This window comes from Adiantum capillus-veneris, chromosome 15 (assembly GCF_014529385.1).
Source record: "Adiantum capillus-veneris isolate H3 chromosome 15, ASM1452938v2, whole genome shotgun sequence".
In the NCBI taxonomy this organism is placed as follows: Eukaryota; Viridiplantae; Streptophyta; class Polypodiopsida; order Polypodiales; family Pteridaceae; genus Adiantum; species Adiantum capillus-veneris.
The window spans coordinates 61,229,392-61,253,743 of NC_140945.1; the positions used below are offsets into that span (position 1 = coordinate 61,229,392).

The window sequence follows — 24,352 nt, forward strand, 5'->3', positions numbered from 1 at the left end:
TGCTCCAATTTTTCTTTGCAACTCACCGACAAAGATTGCTTTGATTCACTTGATTTAATTCAGACACTGCTCCAGATTTTTGAGCATCCTAGTTTAATCCAGAGCCTGCTCCGATTTTTTCTCCATGGCTCGATACACGCTGCAAATTCGCATGCTTTAACACTTGTTACAATAATTTAATCATCCCCACTTGACACACGCTGCACAATCAGCAAGGTGGTGCAGGGAGCAAGGTTGTGGATGATGCAAAGGAGGCAAGACGGTGGTTGGCTCATGATAAGAAAAACATGTAGGTTCTATTGCACGCTATGCCGATAAAGACTCTTAGGGAATGCATGCTCAACTTCATGAGAGGCTTGAACACGAGGCTAAGTTGAAAGAAGATGAACACCACAAAAACAATAGTGATGGTAAACATGAAAGCAAAAGTGAGTGCAATAGTCAACACAAAGGGCATAGGTGGCAAAAGAGACGATGATGGAGATTGACATAGACATGATTGACACAATGATTGCAACCATAGTGGAGGTTATCAAATGACTCACAAAGAGCATGATGATCGCAGAGATAAATACAATGGATATGTTGGTAATAACAACGATGATGAACACAAAGACCGGAGCAAGATGATGAATGGAAAGACCGAAATAGGAGGGATCAAGATGATTGACACCCTAGCTCTTTAAAGCGACATCAACCACATGCACTTGAGCTATTCAATGTTTATCGAGGTAGGATTTCAGTTGTCATGATTTATGGTTGCTTTGTGCAACTTGAAGGCTTTCATGAGTGAAATTAAGGAAGGGATTGTGCATATGTTGCAAATTGCCCCATGTATGATTGTTGAGGTAAAAGATGTTGCGAAGAGAGATAAAAGCTATGGGGTAAGTTTGTTTCCATAATTGGGAATACAATTAGTCTTTTTGTGAGGGATGTGGGCCAAAAGACATGGCAAGACCGATTAAAAAAACTCTTTGGATGTGGAATCTAATCCCTTTGGTATGAATAAGACTTCAACATATCTCCAGACGATTTCTAAGATTATTATCACAAAGGAGATGAAAATGGCTCTTCTAGGCAACACTAAGAAAGAGTTTATTGGGGAGATGGGGAGCTAAGCAACTAATAACGTTAGGGATCTTGGATATGATGGATTACCCTAATTATGATATTAATGGATTCAGAATCCTGTTTCAAAATACAGGTGCTAAAGAGGACCTTGAGACTAAGCTCAATGAGGATGAACCGGCCTTCTTTTGAGTACCCCATTGATGTGTCATCTCTAAAAGTCATATGAAATCTAGATGGTTCACTTCCGAGCTGCAATGATATAATCTGTTTTAGCCAAAGAGGTGAGAGTTGCAAGAGTAGCAACATATGTACATGCTTGATTCGATTCCAAAGGACATGAATCATGCTTGGGAAGATCCCATGCAAAAAATAGGAGAGTGACATCTCGCTTAAGAACTTCGTGGCGTAGGACTCTCTACGTATGACATGTTGGCATGATGCATTTGTTAAGGCAACTAGATTTGGCCAGCGGCGGCGATCAAAGTTATCAATAAAGGAGCAAAGACAAAGTCTGCCAAGTTACAAAGCTGAAAAACGAGTTGGTTAGAGTAGTCCATAAGAACGGGAGAAAATCGCAACAGAAGTGTCTACAAACCGATGGATAAAACTTTGTGTCAAGAAGTTATAAAGTTTCATCATTTACATCCAAATGTCCATGTCCATGTCCATGTGTTTGCTTGGACTTCCATTTCTTATAATTTTTGGAGAGACAATGCCAACTCTCCACCATACTTCTGTATGACACTCTTGTATGACGTGCACTATAAATCGTCTGCAATTAATGTCATTTCCTTATTGCATGACAAAAAGTTTAACTACTCATATGGTTTTCTCATATCCTGACAAAACAATGTTGTTTGCCTTGCATACTCCTATGATATGATTCACCTACTCAATGATCATGTCAGTACACTACAATCCACTATGTGTAAACAAGGTTGGCAACAACATATCAATACAATCCACTGTGTGAACAAGGTTTCTCTAACTGCCAACATATCAATACTAAACCGCATCAACACATCATTTACATATCATTATCGGCAAATTTATTTGGGGCAAGGCCAACTGAGCAAGACTGTATGGGTCTCTCACGCAAGGTGGCAACTGAAGCCTTTCACCCATGGATGCTCGGCAGCTCCCCATCCCCTACGATCTCCTGCTCCTTCGTCGTCACCCCAATCCGGCGCCGCTCCTACTGGGCTTCTCTTTGTAAGAGAGAGAGAGAGAGAGAGATTGATTTCGTCATTAATACGCGACATTGGTCAGGCATGGGCACCATGGACGAGGGTGCACTTCATCGAACTAACACAAAGAAGTCGTTGGGCTCCGACGACACGTGGTTCTCTCTCTCTGCATTTCTTAAGGGCGAATATGGAGCCTATTCAGAGTCATCAGAAAGCTTGTTGGGTAAGTCAACAGTCTCTTAGTTTTAGCTGTAAGACATTGTTCTTTGACACGTCTTTCAATCTGACACTAGCGTACATGATTAATGCATTAGGAATGAACAATACAGGCTGATGTCTTGTTTCTGCTACTATCTTCTCTTAGTGAGCTGCCTTATGATGAATTATGAGCAATCTAATGACGTCTCGTCGTCCAAAGTGAGTTAGCGTAATGGTAAAGGCATTTAGTTTCATAAACAAGAAGGTTGCCAGGTCTCCTTGGAACCTCTTACACATGTTTGCTCTCTGTGGTGGTGCTGCCCTTCGTAGAGTTTCTACTCACTGGAGTCGCCACATTTGAGTAGTTTCTACTCACCGGAGGAGCCGTTCGAGCATGGTTCACTTCGTATTAGCTATGGGGATGCCTAACTGTGGCTTTTGACCACACACACACACACACATAATGATGCTCGGAATGCCTTCTGTCTCATGCTAACTAGTCTGCATAGCTCAAGATGAGTAAATCATTTTAACATGCAAGTGACACATGGGCATCACTCAGCAAAACTTCCTCTCCTATGTTGAGCCACATGTATAAGGTAGCAAGAATAGTGCGCAAGAGACACGCAGGCATTACTAATGTTCCTGCCACTTATATAAGACAGCAAAGAATAACAATCCTTTTGGCTTTTGTTGCTGAGGGAGCTGTTCTTGTTTTGCTTTTGCTATCCTATGGTGAATGATGTCATGAATGAAAGAATTGACAGGCCTGTTACCTATTTTAGGGTTTTCTACCTCTCTATTCAATGACGCGAGTTCGTCTGTCATAGACAAAGAGGATCCTTCAGAGTACATTCCAGCACCTGCTGAAAATTCAGCTGGTTAGTTTATCCTCTTTTGCATTTGTTGTCTCTAATTGTCATTTTATGTTTGTAAGGATTCTCCTAATTTTGACAGTTTTTGAAGTAAGTAATTTTGAAGAGTAAAGAAGGTGATTGCTATGCACATCATTTATCCTATGAGTCCTTTACTATTGAACGTCAATGATACAGATGTAAGTAGCAACTTCTGTAGATGAAGAGAAACAAGAGGGGAACAAAACAATCTGCTACCAATAATGAAACGTTATGTCCTTCCAGTGAGTAATCGGATGAAATACAGCGCAAGAGGATTCTAACTTTTAATTAATAGTTAGGGACAAGGTGATAAGGTACATAGTGTTTGGTACATCCTTTACGTAGGGTTGAATGGATTGACTTATTAGATAGTAAAACTCAGATGTTATTTTAAAAAAGCTTAAAATCTACAATACTCTAGAAGGTTTATGATAAGTTCATAAGTATCACTCCACAAATGTTAAAATTACTAACCAAGATTTCCATAAACTATAAATCTGAGGCTTTCGTACGATTGAGAGATATTGGCGATCACTTGAGACATCCAAGGACCAATACTTAACAGTTAGAAGTGAACAACAAATACAAAGCTTCAAACCTTTCAAATATACATACAACAACAACAATCTCCAAAAACTTTATATTACGCAATGGATGACAAACGAGACTCCATCCAATCCACAAAACCTACAGAAACAATACTATAATCAACTATGAGTGAAAAGTATGTCATGTGACCTGAGACATAGATGGTAGTCTCACCAAAATAACTAGAGTGCTTCGTTTGCTGCAGTGAATTGCATTGAGACACAGAGAGAGAGAGAGAGAGAGAGAGAGAGAGAGAGAGAGAGAGAGAGAGAGAGAGAGAGAGAGAGAGAGAGAGAGAGAGAGAGAGAGAGAGTGAGAGTGAGTGTAACAAACTTGGACACTCCAAGTCAAGATTTTACTGCGACACAACAGAGATTCGCTTCAAAACAATTCACAATTCACACTTGAGTCGACACGGCCCGGCGTATCTCCGTGCCTAGAGATATTGGCCCCAAAGACTGGCACCCCTTTCGGTACTTCTTTTTGTATTTATTTGTGTTCAAAGTACAAGAGAGTGGGTAGGTGCTCACTCTCGGTCTCTGCGTGCAGATGCTCTAAGAAGTGAGGCCCTACCCACTTATTTATTGGTTACAAGGGATGCCCCAAAAGCAGAGCCCCAAAAGCTGTCAACTTTAAAAGCTTGTAAAAATAAAGCAACTGAGCCAAAAGCTTCAAAATCAGCCAGTGTAGGATTTCAGCCAGCGCAAAAGCAGCAAATCTGTACGGCAAGCCACGTCAACACTGTCAGCGTGAAACGTGGCGCAAAATCCGGAAGTCCGTACATCCTGCCACATCAGCCTGTCGATGCTCTTTGCGGGCCCGTACCCTACTGTCAGCCAATGTGAGTGTGTTCGGGCATGCCACATCACTAGTTTGTGACATACCCCCCTCTTGAAAGCATTGTAATCGCCCTCGACTACGCCTGCCAAACAGACAGAGGCCATAAACTGTCTTAGCAGACACTGACTGTTAGTACCGACGCACTAGGAACAACACATCTAGCACATGTACCAATCGATAGTCACATCACATGACAAATCACATTCAAAATATTATTCCAAATATCAGACCATGATTAATGGGCAAAGTATTTAGCAATCGCATCTAGATCCAATCGGGACCTCACAGATGCCAGATTAATTAATCCATATTGCAATCATGTCTATAGAGATTTATGAGATCGAAATGCTGCAGTCATTTCGTCTATTAGTTCTTGCACTCAAAGAAGTCAAGTACAAATCAATCAGTATCATTTTCATTATCGGGAATTCCAGTTCATAAAGTCATACAACAGAATACTGTCAGCTCAGCAGTATCCCTGAAACCCAAAGGGACATCAGTGACTCTATATCAAATCAAAATATCGGGGCAATCTGTCGACAAAGGAGCGGAGTGACTCCCCTCTTGTGCATACCCACTGCACTAGATTCGCCCATGCTGAAATCGGGGTTCTATCGAGTAGACTATGCTAAACCAAATGCTTCAAGGTAAAGTTTCACAATCTGAGGAGTATTTGCTAGGTCCTCCTCCTCCATCCACTTCGCATCCAATGCAGGATAGTTCTTGAATGTAACCAAGGACTGCCTCATCACTTTACCTTTTATCTTTCTATCTTTATGTGCCAGTATCGATTCTGGAACGAGTATCTCCTCGTTCTCCTCCACTCCGGGTTGCTCATCGGGCTTCCCATCATCGGGCACATCACCGTTAAAAGACTTCAAGAGACTCACATGAAAAGCATTGTGAATTCTCCAAGTATCGGGCAGCTTCAGTCTAAAGGATACATCATTTATCTTTTCTTTTATCTGGAAAGGTCCATAGTATCTCATGCGAAGCTTTGGAAAAAGCTGCTCCTTTCCTTTTCATTTTCTTAGGTGTGCCTCCTCAAAACGTAAGAGCACCCATTCGTTCTTTAATTTCAAATCGCGACCATGTCGATTTGTTGCCTTCTTATGTTTATCTTGAGATTTCTCTAAAGCCTCCTGGACCAAGTTCAAGTCCCTCGTGAACTTGTCGGCTTCAAAAATCTTATTTTTCGTGCTTAAGAAGGGTGAGACCTTCGGAGCACCTTCAATAATCTCAAATGGCGCCTTCCCTGTCGAAGAGTGGATCGTGTTATTGTAGGCAAAATTCCACCAAGGGCAAAAACTTTCCCCATGTAGTCTTCTGATCCAAAGAAGAAGACTTCAACAAATTCAGTACGACTGAATTTGCAATCTCAGATTGCTCATCTGTCTGCGGGTGGAAAGATGATGAGAACTGCAACCGAGTGCCAATGTTCTCCCAAATAGCCTTCCAAAACAAACTCGTGGTGTTCTTTTTCGAGGTCAAAACATATTCGACCTTCAATCATCATTCAGTTCTCTCGAGATAATCGAGTAAAGAAACTGAATTTCATCAAGTACAATCTCTTGGTCCTTCATTTGTCAAAATTGCTTTCTCAGCCCGATAGTCGACCACGGCATTGTTCTTGTGGTACCAAGGGATTTTGAGGAGGACGTCACAACCTCCCAAGGGTATTACGTAGAAGTCCTCGTGCCCTAAACACCTCTGACATTGCAAACGAAGTTTGCCAAGGATTGGTGTAATGGCAACATCCCGTCCGCCTCCGCCTGTGGCCTCAGCTTGTCGGGCGTAATTCCAAATCGAGCTGCCAATTCAAGAAGTTGGCCTTGGCTCCTCCATCAAAGAAAAATGAGGGCTTCTTGATCTTTCACTTTGCCCCAAGGGCGGCAAAGTTTTATACTTTTCGTTCATCTGATTCGGTTCGGGCCCCACGCAATGTGGTACCAGTTTTGCTTTCATTTGCCTTTTCTGCCACATTCCTCTGTTGCTCTAAAACTCTCTGGCTTGTCTTCAATCTATTCTTGCTGTGCCTTTTTGGGGCACTTTGCGGAGATGTGCCCATGTGTTCCCCGCATCCAAAACACTTTCTCTCTTTGATGTAATTGGCCCTCTCTCGAAGAGTGAGTGGGGGTCGTGAATCCTTATCTTTTTTTTCTTGGGGACTCTTTTTCTTTCTACTTTTATTATTAGAAGTTTGTTGTGTTCTCTGAGTCAAGATCTCATCAGTGGGGTCAGTCAGATTGCCTGAATGTATGGCAAAATCCCGTTTCGCACGACCCATCAATTCTTGAATAGAATTTGACTTTTGTTCTAAGCAGCGATCTCGGATCGCTGTAGGAAGTCCGCAGCAAAACCGCTCAATCTGTTCTTTAAACGAGATCTTCTTAAATGAAGAAGCTGGTAGAAAAGAGCTCCAAATCTCTTGCAATACGCGTCCAGAGAATCCCCTTGGTCATCCGAAGATGATTCCAAGCAGTTCGTGTATCTCGTTCGTACTCCCGAGTCAGCCAAGAAGAAATAAAAAGCCTTTTGAATTTCAACCATTTAACCGGAGCTTCCTTGTTCAGTAGAAGGGTGGACCACCATGTTCGAGCATTTCCCTTGAAGAAAGAGGTAGCCCTCCGAATCTTGGAGTGCTCTGAGTAATGCCCTCCTGAGAAAGCTATGTCAAAGTGCTGTATGAAGGCCAAAGCCCTTGAAGCATCTCGGAATCCAGAAAAAGTGTCAAACTTAATTGACTGTCCACCTTCTTTAAACTTTCTAACTTTCTTGCTTTTATCTTCGAGGAAGTCATGCTGGTTGGCTTTTATAGAAATGCTTCTTTTTTGCGTAAAATCTGTGATCGTCGGAGTCCGAACTATCTGAGGACGAGTCCTCTGCAGAACTGTCAGAAACTGGGCGGAACTTAGGCTTCTTTGCCTTTTTCTTGCCCTTTCCAAAGCTTTGCTTTTTGCTTCGCTTTTTCCCTTTTCTGTCTTCTTCGCTCGCGTCAGAAGAGCTAGAAGAACTGTCAGAAGGAGAAGGAGAAGAAGAAGAAGAAGAACTGGATAGTCCTTCAAATTGTACACGCTTCTTCTTCTTTCTTGCCGATGCAAAAGTAGATGGATGACCCAAGTAACTTGGGAAGTCGGTTCCTTTCTTCTGGTTTTTGTCATGCTTTTTAGCTTTGTTATTCACGTCCAAAAGCTGACTAATCCATGCATCAACCACCTCTTCTAATTTTTGTTATGTAAACATCCTCGGAGCAGGAGGTTTCTTGAGTGCCAGTTTGATGGGTGGCTCTGTGGCCTTTTGCCACTAGGTGTGCACTTCTTCGAAGGATGTCTGAGTCAAAAAATTTTCAAATTTCGGATCCTTCGCAATGTTGATCAGCATCTTTGTTGCGACGTCAACCAATTGTCGACGTTCCATCTCTTCAATCTCTGCCTGAGTAGGCCGAGGTGGGCCATACTCTTCATGCGAATCTTCTTCGTGCTCTCCTCTCGCATTCCCAGATGCAGAAGAAGTCAACTGTTCTCTATCGGAATCCATAAGTGTTGCGAGAAAAGGATCGGATTTCCCGGTAGAAGAGAAATCGGCCGCGCTCAAATACCACTGTAACAAACTTGGACACTCCAAGTCAAGATTCTACCGCGACACAACAGAGATTCACTTCAAAACAGTTCACAATTCACACTTGAGTAGACACGGTCCCCCGGCGTAGTTCTGTGCCTAGAGATATTGGCCCCAATGACTGGCGCTCCTTTGGGTATTTCTTTTTAAATTAATCTGTGTTCAAAGTACAATAGAGTGGATAGGTGCTCACTCTGAGACTCTGCGTCCAGATACTCTGAGAAGTGAGGCCCTGCCCACTTATTTATTGGTTACAAGGGATGCCCAAAAGCAGAGCCCCAAAAGCTGTCAACTTTAAAAGCTTGTAAATATAAAGCAATTGAGCCAAAAGCTTCAAAATCAGGCAGCGTACGATTTTAGCCAGTGCAAAAGCAGCAAATCCATACGACAGGCCATGTCAGCACTGTCAGCGTGAAACGACGCGACGCAAAATCCGGAAGTTCGTACATCCTGCCACGTCAGCCTGTCGGCGCTCGCGGACCTGTACCTTGCTGTCAGCCAATGTGAGTGTGTCCGGGCATTCCATGTCACCAGTTTGTGTGAGAGAGAGAGAGAGAGAGAGAGAGAGAGAGAGAGAGAGAGAGAGAGAGAGAGAGAGAGAGAGAGAGAGCTACGACAAGTTCGTTATGTGACGATCCCTTCCTACTCTTGAGGAATGTGACTGTTGCGTAAGCTTGTAAAACCATAGTTACAGGGAATGGCCATTTTTTCCAAATCAATTTCCCGTTCCGTGTTTCAAACGTGAGTATCTGAAACAGGGAATGGCATTTCATGCATGTTGCTGTTCCCCGTTCCTCGTTCCGATTTCCCGTTCTGGGTAACTATGTGTAAAACAATTATGTACCCTATGTCTGTTTTGGGTGTCCTTGTGATAATGTAATTGTTCCCTAATGGGAGGGGTACAATCAACGTCCATTTTGTATTGTATCTTGTGTCACAAACTGCTGATGTGTCAAGCCACTAAAGACCGATTGGGTTAGGGCTCCGTGAGCCTAACCCTAGCCAACCTGCAGATCCCGGCCGAGGGGCCTAACCTAGAAGCAGGAGCAAAAGGAGAAGTTCTTACCTGCTTAGAGTTCCTCGCCAAGTGGCCCAAGTATTAAAGAAGGGGTTGGGATTAAATTCCTAACTCCCACCAACTTATGGGACTCCGTCTGATGGGGCCCAAGTTCAAAAAGCAAAGCCAACACCCACACACACTCAAAACTTGCGTAAAAACCTGATGATGTGTACGGATGCCCGCGTTTCACATTGACTTGTGACTTTTCATGTACTGCTATTGAATGGCCATGGGCCTTTAAATACAACATGGGGGTCTCTTCTCTAGCATTCTCGCAAGAGCAGAAGCAGAGCAAGACCCTCAACAATTGTAATGTGTTGAAGCAATATAAAGAAATACCGAAAGGGGTGCCAAGGTTTGGGGTCAGTGCTCTCTTGGGGGTGGATCTCTGCCATTTCGCATTTCTTGTGTCGTGCTCTCTCGTCCAACTCTATTGTTTTGAAGTGTCGAAAGTTTGTTCAGTGTGTTCTTTTTCGTTGGCACATTGTGCCATCCCGTTACACCTTGGAAAGAACATGTGCAAACGGTTAAGGGCAATCTAAGTCAACTGCATGATAATGTGATTGTTTCCCAATGGGAGTGGTATGATTAATGTTCGTTTTTATATTGTACCTTACACAGAACATGTGCAAATGGTTAAAGATGATCTAAGCTAAGAGCTGCTGGATTTTCTTAATGAGGTCATTCTTGTTTTATGTTGTTCCATTCTTATGTTTTGGAAAAAATGAAAGACGTGCAAGTTTCCTCACACGAGGAGTTTGCACAATCCTCCCCAATTTTTTATGTGGGCGGATTTTAAAACCACCGTCTGCTTCATCTATCAAGTCGACATTCGGAAGCGTAGAGACAAAAGGGAGAGAGAGAGAGAGAGAGAGAGAGAGAGAGAGAGAGAGAGAGAGAGAGAGAGAGAGAGAGTCTTTTGAACTAATCAACCTTGGCAATGAATAATTGAATGTGTATACAATGGAGACAAGGGGTTGCTTATATAGCAACCTCGGTAAATTGCCCTACCTAGACTTTGTCAAATAAGTAAAATAAATACTTGAAAGCTAAACTAAATAATGGGATCACATTGGGCAGTTCACTTCAGATGCCAAAACTTTAGCACCCTCTCTGCAGCTCATAGTGGACATCAAGAGTGAGACCAAGTCGATGAAGAAGCTACCATGGACACCCCAGCAACATTGGTAATGCGGGATATACCTCGGATTTGCTATCCTCAACTTTGTACCTGAGAATGCCATCTTGCGCCTTTTTAGAAACTTTGAATTGTAGACCACACTAGGTCCAAGAATCCCCATTCATGAGCTGTGAACACATCATGCCCGAAATATAATACTCCTAGATAATGAACTGTGGAACACATGTCAGGTGCAACGGAATTGAAAAGGTGAATATCTAGTTTTACACTTCCACAAATTCTTCAACTTCGTTCCTTGCGTTAGTGATTCCTTTGTGCTTTAATGATGGTTCCTTTTACTTTCCGTTGAAGAGAGGGGCTGAGAGAATGCAATGGAGATGTGCAGAGGGGGAGAGAAAGAGGGAGGAGAAGAGAGTGTAACAAACTTGGACACCCCAAGTCAAGATTCTACCGCGACACTGCAGAGATTCAATTTAAAACAGTTCACGAAAGACGACACTGTCCTAGTTCCGTGCCAAGAGGTATTGGCCCCAAAGACTGGTGCCCCTTTCGGTATTTCTATTTATATTAATCTGTGCGCAAAGTACAAGAGCCCGCAGGTGCTCACTCTCAATCTCTGCGTCCAGATGCCCAGAGAATTGAGCCCCTGAGGCTTATTTATTCTTACAAGGGAAGGCCCAAAAGCAGAGCCCCAAACGTTAACTCAAAAGATTTCAAAATTAAAGCAAACTGTCCCCAAAGCGTACCGGCCCTAATTCAGCCAGCCCAAACGCAGCACTGTAATTTTCGAAAATCCATACACTACTACGTCAGCATGTCAGTGGAAATTGCGGAGGTCCATATGTACTGCCACGTCAGCCTGTCGTTTGACGCATTTTCCGGCGCGTTTTCCGGGGCTTGCTGTCACGTGGCATTTCTTGTCGCATGGTGTATGTGTGCTGGGGCCTACCACGTCACCAGTTTGTGACATACCCCCCTCTTGAAAGAATTGTAATCGCCCTTGATTACGCCTGCAAAACAGACAGAGGCCATAACTTGTCCTAGTAGACACTAACTGTTATTACCGACGTACTAGACATGACACATCTAGCATTTGTACAAGACGACAGTCACATCACCGGACATCACAGAACATCACTTGACATAACATGACAAATCACATACAAATTCATTCCAAATCTCAGACCATGACCAATCGGCACCGTATTTAGTAATCCCATCTAGATCCATTCCAGACCTCATGGATGCCCGATTAACTAATCCTTATTGCAATCATGTCTATAGAGATTTATGAGACTGAAATGTTGCAGTCATTTCGTCTTTAAGTTCCTGCACTCAAACAAGTCAAGTACAAATCAATCATTTTCATTTTCGGGAATTCCAGTTATAAAGTCATACAACAAAATACTACTCAGCCTTTTAGTATCCCTGAAACCCAAATGGGACATCAGTGACTCTATTCAAAATCAAGGTAATCCGTTGACAAAGGAGAGGAGTGACTCCCCTCTTGTGTAAATCCACTGCACTAGTTTCACCCTCGTTGAAGTCGGGGTTCTATCGGTGTAGACTATGCTAAAACGAATGCTTCAAGGTAAAGTTCCAAAATCTAAGGAGTATCTGCTAGGTCCTCCATCCACTTCGCATCCAATGCAGGATAGTTCTTGAACTTAACCAAGAACCGCCTAATCACTTGACCTTTTATCTTTGTCTTTGTGTGCCAATATTTGTTCTGGAACGAGTATCTTCTCGCTTTTCTCCACTTCGGGTTGCTCATCTGGCTCCCTGTCTCATCGGGCACATCGCCTTTAAAAGGCTTCGATAGACTCACATGAAATGCATCATGAATCTTCCAAGTATCGGGCAGCTTTAGTCTAAAGGAGACATCATTTATCTTTTCTTTTATCTGGAAAGGCCATAATACCTCATGCTAAGCTTTGGAAAAAGCCGCTCCTTTCCCTTTTTCTTTCTTAGGCGTGCCTTCTCAAAACGTAAGAGCACCCAATCGTCTTCCTTTAATTTCAAATCGCGACAGTGTCGATCTACTGCCTTCTTGTGTCGTTCTTGAGATTTCGCTAAAGCCTCCCGGACCTTGGCAAATGCAGCGACTAAGTCCCTTGTGTAGTGGTCGGCTTCAAAAATTTTATTTTTTGTGCTAAGGAAGGATGGAACCCTCGGAGCACCTTCAATGATCTTAAATGGCACCTTCTCCGTCGAAGAGTGGATCGTGTTATTGTAGGCAAATTCCACCAATGGCAAAAAAAATTCTCATTGAGTCTTCTAATCAGAAATGTAAGACTTCAATAAATCCAGTACAACTAAATTTGCAATCTCAGATTGCCCATCTGTTTGCGGGTGAAAAGATGACGAGAACTGCAACCTTGTGCCAATGTTCTCCCAAATAGCCCACCAAAACAAACTCGTGAATCGGGGATCTCTGTCGGAGACTATTGTCTCAGGCATGCCATGTAGTCTGAAAATCTGTGCAATGAACAGTCTCGCTAAATGATCCGGCTTGACTGTTTTCTTCACTGGAATGAAGTGAGCTTGCTTGCTAAATCTGTTGATGACAGTACAAATGCCATCATGCCCACTCTGTGTCTTCGGGGGATTAAAAATGAAATCCATTGCAATGCTTTCCCAGGGGCGGGTGGGAAAGGGGGAAGGCCGTAAGAATCCCTGTGCCTTATGCGTGTCAAATTTGACCTTCTGGCATACTAAACAACTGCGTACAAAGTCGTCCACATCTTTCTTGAGTCTCGACCAAAAGAAGTAACGCTCCCCACCTTTCAAGGTGGTGTCGATGCCGCGGTGACCTGGAAAAAGTGGACAATGGCACTCAATCAAAACCTTTTCCCTCAACGGCTGTGTAACGTACAACATCGTTTTCTTCATCAAGTAGCCATCCCGTATGGAATATCCCGCTACTACCTCCCCATTTTGTATTCGAGTGAATGCATCAGAAAAATCCGGATATGTGGCGTAGTGATCAACCATGTCCTCGAAGCTTCTATGATGAATGGCGGAAATAGCCAAGACTGGCTGCTTCCAGACAAAGCATCTGCCACCAAGTTCTTCTGTATTTGAACATGGACAATCTGGAAGTGAAACTGTGACAAGATGTTAGCCCACCGCATCTGTATTTCCGAAAGCTGCTTCTGTGACAAGAAGTAGCGTAAAGTCTGATGATCAGTGAAGATTGTGAAGTTGGCTCCAAGTAGGTAATGTCCCTAGTAAGAGCATAAATCATTGCCAAAAGCTCTTTCTCATAAATTTTTGTTGTCAATTCCGGCCTTGAAAACAATCGGCTTTCGTAGGCAATGACATGGCGTTCTTGCATTAAGACCACTCCCAGACTACAACCACAAGCATCACAATATACTTCAAATGACTTTTGCAAATCCGGCAAAGTCAATACTGGTTCAGTAGTCAATTTCTCTTTCAGTGTCTGAAAGGCACTCACCTCTGTGGGTCCCCATGAGAAAGGGACTCCTTTCTGTGTCAGAATGTGCAAAGGGGAAGCGACCTCTACAAACTTTGGAATGAACCGCTGGTAGTAAGAACATAGTTTGCTCCATTCTTCAAATCGGGCCAATCAGGTATAGTCTCAATCTTGGCCGGGTCCATCTGTACTCCTGCTGCTGAGACGATGTGTCCCAAAAAGTGCATCTCCGGCAAGAAAAATTCACTCTTTTTGGTATTGATAACTAACTTGTGATCTTGCAATGCCTGAAAGACCTGTAGCAAATGGTGTCTATGTTCTGCTTTATCCTTGGAGAAGACTATAATGTCATCAAAGAAGGTGCCGACAAATGATCTATGCTTTCGGAAAATCCTATCCATCATTCGGTTGAAAGTCGTTGGAGCATTGGTAAGGCCATACAAACGGAAGCTCTCCGAAAGTGTCACAAGACGGGCACCACGTGCCAATAGAAAAGAACAGACTGAATAGACTTTTAGCACTTCAATAACAATTGAACTGAGAGAGAGAGATGAAACGCGACACGGAGTGGCGGAATTCCACCCTAGAGAGTATTGGCCCCAAACCTTGGCACCCCTTTAGGTATTTCTTTATATTGCAGCAACACAGTACAAGCCGGTACTCCAGACTCTGCACCTTCTCTAGGAAGCATGCCAGAGAATGAGCCCATGGACTCATATTTAAAGGCCCTAGGCCCCAAAGCAGTTTACAGTAAAAAGCCTTCAAACTCAAAAGCATATGGTCCAAAAGCGAAGCCAAAAAGCTGCCAGCGTAAATCATGGAAATCCGTACGGTCCTGCCACGTCAGCACTGCCAACGTAAAAAGCGGAAATCCGTACAGTTCTGCCACGTCAGCAGTGAGCGGAATTTTGGGAAATCTGTACAATCTGCCACATCAGCAGGCCGGCGGAAATCTGCTGCTTTCTTCTTTTGTTGCTTCTGCTTCTTCTAGGGTTTAGGCCCCTCGGTCGGCATCTGCAAGTTGGCTCCATTCTACAGGGCTTTGACACTTCGTCAGTTTGCTACAAAAAGGCCGTCTTGAAAGAGAGTAATCGTCCGCGATTACAGTATATTTGCAAAACAACTCAAGTAAAAAATTTCCGAGGGTCATTCCGAGGGACATTCAGTTTGCTCTTTTTGTTAAGGAGTTAGCTTCTCCTTTCGGCTCTTTTGATCAAGGAGTTAGCTTCGCCTTTCGTCCAGATCGGAACTCTTGATATTCCGTGTAGTAAAATTAGCCATCACACCCAGACCGTACTGATCTTCCACGGTTGTCTTGATGCACTAAAATTACATACCCAGGCAATCTCAACCAATTAGGAATATTCAGTGGTTGGCACATCACAATGCAACACAAATGCTCACATATGCATGTTACAAGACATAGAAACATAGAGTCGTCGATGGACACTCCTCCCGCATAACCTAACAAGGTCTGGGCCGGGAGATATACAACGACTCCCTCATCACTCCTCCCGCATAACCTAAAAAGGTCCGGGCCGGGAGATATAGAGGCCTTTTACAACCAAACGCCCCCCCATACCGTAGCCTGCGTCGTTTGGAGGTGCTGAGAGTAACCATTGCTCAGACTTCTTAATACTCCTCCCGCACAACCATCCAAGTCCGGGCCGGTAGTCGCAACAACAATTATTTTACAAGCATACAATCAAGCACTCCCCAGGCATTGGCCCACGTCATTCGTAGGTTTTTAACATACAACGGAACGCTCCCCAGGCATCGGCCTGCGTCGTTCCAAGGTTCAAACATTACCAAAACAATATTTTTCGCTTCTCCATCCGGGAGTAAAATCCTCAATCAATGAAACCAGTATTAAAACCAGAGTCATTTCAAATCGGCACCAAAACAGGTTCAAAATAGATACCATCCATTTCAAACAAGATCACTAAACAAGTTCTCAAACAGAAGTCAAACTTAAAAAGCAATCTCGACATTAGTCGAGCTCAAAAAGTCGACTGACTTTCCATCCTGAAACTTGCACCAAAAAATTAGGGTTAGGTTCATTCCATAAGGTTGTAGCCGAGCACAGCATGGTCCATTAGCTCTTGGACAAACAATGTTTCTTTGGCGGCGATGGTAGTCCCAAGATAGCAATCACACTAAACCTCCAAGGTCATCTGCTCGTGAAGAGACATCTACTGGGAGATGTCGAGAAATTTCAAGTTATAATTTGCTAGGGTTTCCATGGCAAGCATTTCAAGATACCCCTCTGCCAGAAGTTGCACTCCGAAGGAAGATGTCAGAAACCACTTTCTTGAAAGCTTGCCAAGTACTTGGAGTATGCTGTTTGGTAGCTATCAACATCTGCATGGCACTGCCTCTAAGAAAAACAACAGCTCGAAATAAATCTTGGATCCTTCTTTGCAAGTGATCTTTTTGGCTTATGCCATGTAAGACATGAGCGGTGAAGACACGAGCGCGCCCGATGGGCGATGAAGTAAGGGTGGGAGTGCCTAATAAGTCTGGAGTCTGAGCACGAAGCTCATCTGGTCCAAAAGCAAAGCCGAAAAGCTACCAACGTAAATCATGGAAATCCGTACAGTCCTGTCACGTCAGCATTGCCAGCGTAAAAAGCGGAAGTCTGTACAATTCTGCCACGTCAGCAATCAGCGGAATTTTCGAAAATCCGTACAATCTGCCACGTCAACAGGCCGGCAGAAATCTGCTGCTTTCTTCTTCTGTTGCTTCTGCTTCTTCTATTTAGGCCCCTTGACCGGCATCTGCAAGTTGGCTCCATTCTACAGTGCTTTGACACTTATCAGTTTGTTACGGAAAGGTTATCTTGTAGACATCTCCCGGCGCGATTCGGATTTGATGATATCCGCTTTTCAAATCAATCCTGCTGAAACAAGAGGATCCCTGAAGTCGGTCAAGAATATCATCGATCCTTGGAATCAGAAATCTGTTCTTGATGGTGATTTTATTGAGAGCTCTGTAACAATGCACATTCTCCAAGATTCGTCTTTCTTTAATACCAACAACGCCGGAGAGCAATAGGGTGAAGTACTTGGCTGGATAAGACCCTTTTCGAGAAGGTCTTTCACTTGGTTCATGATCTCTTTATTCTGGGCTCGGCTAACACTGTAAGGTGGCTGGTTCGGTGGTGTGCTTCTAGGAATCAGATGAATGGTGTGATCCTCTGGTCCAGATGGGGCCAACTAGCCTGACAGGCCCTCAGAGAAGCAATCGGCATGAGAGTGGAGAAAATCTTGGCGTTCTTTATTAAGTTCAGACATGCTCGTTCTGTGTTCATCATTTAACTCTTTCAAGTAGATCAAGTAAACAAAGAGATCGGATTTCATAAATTTGGAAATGGTTGAAGCCGATACAATAGGGACGGACTTGCCCTTCAGTTTTACATCAAGTACAATTTTTCGGCCCTTTTCGTTCGTCAAAGTTGCTTTCTTTGCCCGATAATCGACCACGGCGTTGTTCTTATGGTACCAAGGGACTCCTAGGAGGACGTCACAACCTTCCAAGGGCAATGCCCTAAATATCCATGACAATGCAACCGAAGTTTGCCAATGACAGTTGTAATGGCTATGTCTTGTCTGGTGTTGTTCTTATGGTACCAAGGGACTCCTAGGAGGACGTCACAACCTTTCAAGGGCAATGCCCTAAATACCCCTGACAATGCAACCGAAGTTTGCCAATGACAGTTGTAATGGCTATGTCCCGTCCGGGTGCCGCTAGCTGGCGGTCCCATCCTGTCGGCTTTAATCTCGAGCCGCGCCGCCAATTCAGGTGAAATAAAGTTGTCCTTGGCTCCTCCATCGAAGAAAATCAGGGCTTCTTGGTCTTTCACTTTGCCCGAAGCTCGGCAAAGTTCTATATTTTCATCAATCAGGCTTGGGTCAGCACCCATACAATCTGGTACCAGTCCTGCTTTCATCTTGCCTTTTCTGCCACGTTCCTCTGCTGCTCTCAAACTCTCTGGCTTGTCTTCAGTCTGTTCTTGCTGTGCCTTTTTGGAGCACTTTGCGGAGATGTGCCCATGTTCCCGGCAGCCAAAACACTTCCCCTCTCTAATGTAATTGGAAGAATGAGCCGGGGTTGAGTATCCTTTTCCTTCTTTTCTTGGGAACTCTCTCTCTTTCTACTTTCATTATTGGAGATCTGTCGAGTTCTCTGAGCCAAGATCTCATCAGTGGGGTAAGTCAAATTTCACAAATGTATCGAGAAACCCCGTTTCGCATGACCAATCAATTCTTGAAAAGAATTTGACTTTTGTTCTAGGCAGTAGTCTTGGATCTCTGTAGGGAGTCCGCAGCAAAACCGCTCAATCTGTTCCTTAAAAGAGACCTTCTTAAATGAAGAGGTCGGTAGAAAAGAGTCCCAAAATCTATCGCAATAAGTGTCCAAAGAATCTCCCTTGGTCATCCAAACATGGTTCCAAGCGGTTCGTATACCTCGTTCTTACTCCAAAGTCAGCTAAGAAGAAATAAAGAGCCTTTTGAATTTCAACAACTTGACTGGAGCTTCCTTCCTCAGAAGAAGAGTGGACCACCATGTTCGAGCATTGCCTTTAAGAAAAGATGCAGCCCTCCTAATCTTGGAGTGCTCTGAGTAGTGCCCATAGAGAAGGCTATGTCAAATTACCGAATGAAGGCCAAAGCTCTTGGAGCATCTCGGAACCAAGAAAAGGATTCAAATTTAATCGACTGTCCCCTTCTTTGAATTCTTTTGCTTTCTTGCTTTTGTCTTCGAGGAAGTCATATTGGTTGGCTCTGTAAAAATGCTTCTTCTTTGCATAAAACATATGGTCATCGGAGTCTGAACTGTCAGAGGATGATCCTCTGTAGAACTGTCAGAAACTAGGCGAAATCTGGTTTCTTTGCCTTTTTCTTGCCCTTCCCAAAGCTTTGCTTTTTGCTTTTTCTGTCCTCCTCGCTCAAGTCAGAAGAGCTAGAAGAACTATCAAGAGAAGAAGAAGAAGAAACAGAAGAACTGCTGGGTAATCCTTTAAATGTACATGCTTCTTCTGCTTTCTCTTCCAGATGCAAAAGAAGATTGACGGCCCAAATAACCAGGGTAGTCAATCCCCTTCTTGCGTGCGCTTTTTCACTTGCTTTTTGGATTGATTGTTCGCGTCCAAAAGCTGACTAATCTGAGTCTGAACCACCTCTTGTAGTTCTTGTTCTTTAAACATCCTCGGAGAAGGAGGTCTTGATTGCCGGTTGATGGGTGGTTCGGTGGCTTTTTGCCACTGAGTGTGCACTTCTGCGATAGATTGCTGAGACAAAAATTTTGCAAAGTGAGGGTCCTTTGCAAATTTAATCATCTGACTCGTGCACTCATTAACGTGCTGTCGACGTTCCATCTCTTGAAGTTCGTACTGAGTAGGCCGAGGTGCTCGTACTCTCCCTCTGTTAATTCAGTTGAATCTTCTTCGTGATCTCCTCCCGCATCAACAGATGCAGAAGAAGTCGATTGATTCTTTTTGGAATCCAAAAGTGTCGCGAGAAAAGGATCGGATTTCCCGGTAGCAGAGAAATCGACCGCGGCTGCACTCTGAGACCACTGTAACAAACATGGACACCCAAGTCAAGATTCTACCGCGACATCGCAGAGATTCACTTTAAAATAGTTCACAAAAGACGACACGGCCCGGCGTAGTTCCGTGCCAAGAGGTATTGGCCCCAAAGACTGGCGCCCCTTTCGGTATTTCTTTTTATATTAATCTATGTGCAAAGTACAAGAGCCCGCGGGTGCTCACTCTCGGTCTTTGCGTCCAGATGCCCAGAGAAGTAAGCCCCTGAGGCTTATTTATTCTTACAAGCGATGCCCCAAAAGCAGAGCCCCAAAAGTTAACTCAAAAGCTTTCAAAATTAAAGCAAACTGTCCCAAAAGCTTGCCAGTGCTAGTTCAGCCAGCCCAAAAGCAGCTGCGTAATTTCCGGAAATTCGTACACTACCACGTCAGCATGTTAGCGGAAATTGCGGAGGTACGTACGTACTGCCATGTCAGCCTGGCGGTGCGTTTTCCGGCACGTTTTCCGGGGACTGCTTCCACGTGGCATTTTTTGCCGCATGGTGTGTCCGGGGACCTCCTGCCACGTCACTAGTTTGTGACAGAGAGCGACACTGGATGGGGTCCCAACCAACCCTCTCAAGGGCCCTTCACACCGATACCTATGTGGTATTTGCTTTAGATTGCGTAAATGGAATGTACACATACGATACCTCAATGCAGACTCTACTAACTCGAATGAAGACAATCGCCACGGTAACTCCTTAGAAAGAGGCACCTCCAGGGCTGATTTGATGCACCTTGGATCCTTCTCGATGTGGGATTGCGGATGGCCACGAAGGGTAGATCTGGGGCTGATTTGCGCTCCCGATGTGAGAGGAATGAAGGGCTAAATGCTAGTTGAAAAAAAGCAGATCTGTGACGAAAAACGGAGCAGATCTGTTGGGCAAAGCAGGGCTGAAAACACAGATCTTGATGACGGCGATGATGGGCAACAATGGAGCACTTGATGCCGGCAACAAAGATAAGAGGCTCCTCTTGGGGCTTCGACTAGATTGCCGTATGATGAAGCTCTAGATGAGTCCTTGTCTCTTCAACGAATGTGGCTGCTAATGTAGGCACACGATGCGTGCAAACTCCTGCGGTGGTTGCCTCGGATTGGAACCCTTTGGCTCTGGATTGATGGCTACCGATTGCTAAGAAGATGCAGATGGTGTGGACCTGATGTGCTGCCAAAGATGTGTATAGATCGATGACAGTGCAATGCCTCTTCTCGAATGATGGAATTATCCAAGAAGATGGGAGAGATGGTTCTCTAAAAAATACCAAGATTCCAAAGCCAATAGGTTGATCTAGATGGCGCCTTCCTTTGTCGTCATAGGCTACTAACAAATCTTGATATTCTCAATCAACATCTTCATATGTCCAATGCATGTCTTCAATGATGCAATCTGTCGTGTCAAAAGAAGTTATGGCTGCAAATATCCATTCTAGGATTCTTTATGTCGAGGTGGTCGAGCGCGTAAACTAAGTCAATTACTCTCTCGCAGGTGCACCACAACTGTAACCCCCAGCATACGGTGTTTGTATTTCCTACGCTCAAGGGGCACGGTCCTACGTACAATGGCAAGTCGTGCAGTTCCTCAGTGAGAGAAGCGTCCTTGGGCAAAACGCTAGAACACACAAACACTCGAAAGAAAAAAAAAAAGAGATTAGCGGATAAGTGCAAAATCTTCAAAGCTCTGATACCAATGTCAGGTGCAACGGAATTGAAATGGTGAAGATCTAGTTTTATATTTCCACAAATCCTTCAACTTCTTTCCTTGCGTTAGTGATTCCTTTGTGCTTAAATGATGATTCCTTTTACTTTCCCTTGAAGAGAGGGGCTGAGAGAATGCAATGGAGATGTGCAAAGGGAGAGAGAAAGAAGAGAAGTAGAGAGCGACACCTGATGGGGTCCCAACGAACCCTCGCAAGGGCCCCCCACACCGTTACCAATGTGGTATTTGCTTTAGATTGTGTAAATGGAATGTGCACACAATCCAATACCTCAATGTAGACTCTACTGACACAATCGCCGCGGTAACTCCTCAGGAAGAGGCACCTCCGAGGCTGATTTGATGCACCTTGGATCCTTCTCTGTGGGATTGCGGATGGCCACCAACTTCCAAGGGTAGATCTGGGGCTGGTTTGCGCTCCCGATGTGAGGAATGAAGGGCTGAACGCTGGCTGCAAAAACGCAGATCTGCGGTGAAAAACGCAGCAGATCTATCGCGTAAAGCAGGGCTGAAAACGCAGATCTCGATGATGGCGATAATGGGCAACAATGGAGCACTCGATGCCGGCGAGGAAATGGCTGAGGGGAGGGCTCAATGGGCTGCTGAAGTACCGGATCACATTTGCAAAGGATAGCGTTAGCAGATCTCACACCACCCGGCGACGGAAGGGCTGAAAACTGAAAACGCTATGCTGATCTGCAGGCTGAAGCTAGCGCTTGGGCTGAATCTGCAAAACGGTAGGCTGATTCTTCCTTAAAATGCTGGTTGAACTGCAGGGCTGAAAACGCTAGGTTGATTTGCTCCTTCTATAGCGCTAGGCTCCTCTGCAACTTGACTCACGAATGGGAGCTCTCTTGCTCCCTTTATAGGTGAGGTATAGGCCTTAAGTAATTATAAGGTTGAGGTAGGGCAACTGTCCACCGGGTCGCCCAACAAATAAATCATAAAAATGATTTATTAAAAATTGAGCTAAGGATACTAGTTTCGGGTGAAAGTGTCGCGCATCTGCCCGCCCGAGAATCTGATGGACGCGAGAATGGCTCGTTGGATTCCTCTAACCTAAAACTACATGCTCATCGTGCTAGATGCCCACCGTAGTGTAATAACATCTGTCAAAACGCATGTACAAACCATTTATGCAAGAGGGTTCCAAAACTGGAAAACCTAATTTAATAAACTCGGACATGCAGGTCCAGCGAACAGGCTCACAAAATTGCCGGTACTAATCCTCCTAGGATTCTAGACTTCCCTATCTAGGAAGAAGGGGAAAACTGGCTTTTGAAGTCGATGAAGCATGTCTATGTGGCACATAGAGCCATGTGCACGTGACAACACATCATGTCCATGATCCGACCAACAACAATGGATTGGTGCACTCATCCTTAGTGTTTTAGATCCGTTTGACTGGCAGATGCATGTGCCTTCGACTAGAAATATGACGTTGAGGCCACTGTGGCCTTTGCCACATTTGCCATGCCGATCTCCTATATCGAATTTTTATTGCCGTAATCTCTGTCTAGCTTGCCTTTGTCTTTGTCTGTCTATGAATTCGTGCTTTTGCCTTTGGCTTCAAATTCCCAAACCAAACAAAGCGTCGTGTCACATTTATAACAAGAGTTGTCAGACCTCGTGGGTACTGAGCATAGCAGTTGTAATACGCGTATTTTATTTAGAATATGGGACGTCCCGTATTGAAGCGTACAGTACGTCTCATAATGTTTTCTATTCTAGCGTTTTTTCGCTAAAAACGTATTCTATTCTAATGATTTTTGCTAGTTGATGCAGTATGCTTTAGAGCTTCATGGTGCTTGTTTATGTATGCTATGATTAAACATTGAAGAGTCATTAAAAAGGTGCATAACCCGCTTTATTTGTCCATAATAAAAGTATCATATCTAAAAAAGTTGATTCTCAAAAATACGTTTAGTACGCGTATTGTACACGACGGAGTAAACGTCCCATCCCGTACCGTGGTTGCTATGGTACCGAGAAAGCTAACCGAGTACTGGCGCTGCCATCCTTGTCAAGCTTGCCTTTACCTCTGTCCTCTAGCAAACTCGAACATTTGCTTTTGGCTTCACAATCTCGAGCCAAACAATTTGCCTGTTTCCTTGAGAACTTTGTCAATGCATAGGCTGCTAACTGGATGATGGATCTGCTATGCATAGCCACTTGTTGGTTTTGGTCTATGTCGACGGCGCTCGAGCAAGGGGGACCATGATGAAGTTGCAAGATCTGGAAGTCGGGGAAACCTTCTCGCACTCCAAAGGTGGCTGCATGAACTAAGCTGCAAAATAACCAATGCAGAAAATAGAACCAAGTCGATCCCAAGCCAATCCTGTTCTCTTCGTCTCCCATGCCGATCCACCGAGCTTTGCTCATAATTTTTGAGCTTTAAAATGCTCCCTAGCCGCTCTTGCTGTCCCTCTCTAGAGCTCCAAGTTCTGCTTCTCCCAAGCTGCTCCAACCCGCAAAAAACTCCAAGTTGTTCCAATGCACGGCATCTCACGACGCGTGACACAACCAAGTTCCTAGATTTCCAAACCTCTCTAAGGGATGGCCACTATCGGTGTTTTAAAACGCTTAGTAAGCAACCTCCATGGAAGCAAGGTACTACTCGAGGGTGGGTCATTGCTGGCTGATGTCGTTTCAAAACGCCGTGGGTAACTTGGGGTGTCGACAGAGAGCTGTAGGGGCGTATTGAAATGCTCGCGTAGGGGGGGGACGTAGCTGTCACTGCCTTGGTGCCAGAAGCGCCTTGAAACGCAGTGGACAACCGCCTAGCACGCGCTGCTGGGCAGCGTTTCAAAATGCTGCAGTGGGTGTGTTGCTGGCGGCGTTGGGTGGGCTGCTGACCCAACGTCTCAAAATGCAGGGAAGAGGGGAGAGCTTTTGGACTGCCGGCAAGGGATGCCGTCCGAAACGCTAGCGAGGAGGGAGGGATCTGACGCCGGTTGGGCAGTGTTTTAGAATACTGGGGACAGCAAGGGGAGAGATTGATGGTGGCGAC

At 44.4% G+C, this 24,352-nt stretch overlaps 1 protein-coding gene across 2 annotated transcripts in view; it reads left to right on the forward strand.

Moving 5' to 3' along the window:
• Nucleotides 1–2,099: 2,099 nt before the first annotated feature.
• LOC147440760 (uncharacterized) overlaps nucleotides 2,100–24,352 on the forward strand; it is a 54,955-nt gene continuing 32,702 nt past the window's right edge. The window contains exons 1-2 of one of the 2 annotated variants that reach the window (XM_086482597.1): nucleotides 2,100–2,481; nucleotides 3,242–3,337. In XM_086482597.1, the coding sequence (XP_086338723.1) occupies nucleotides 2,154–2,481; nucleotides 3,242–3,337 (424 nt within the window). In that variant the 5' untranslated portion in view covers nucleotides 2,100–2,153. The remainder of the gene's footprint in view (nucleotides 2,482–3,241; nucleotides 3,338–24,352) is intronic. The other variant, XM_086482598.1, reaches the window with a different exon arrangement.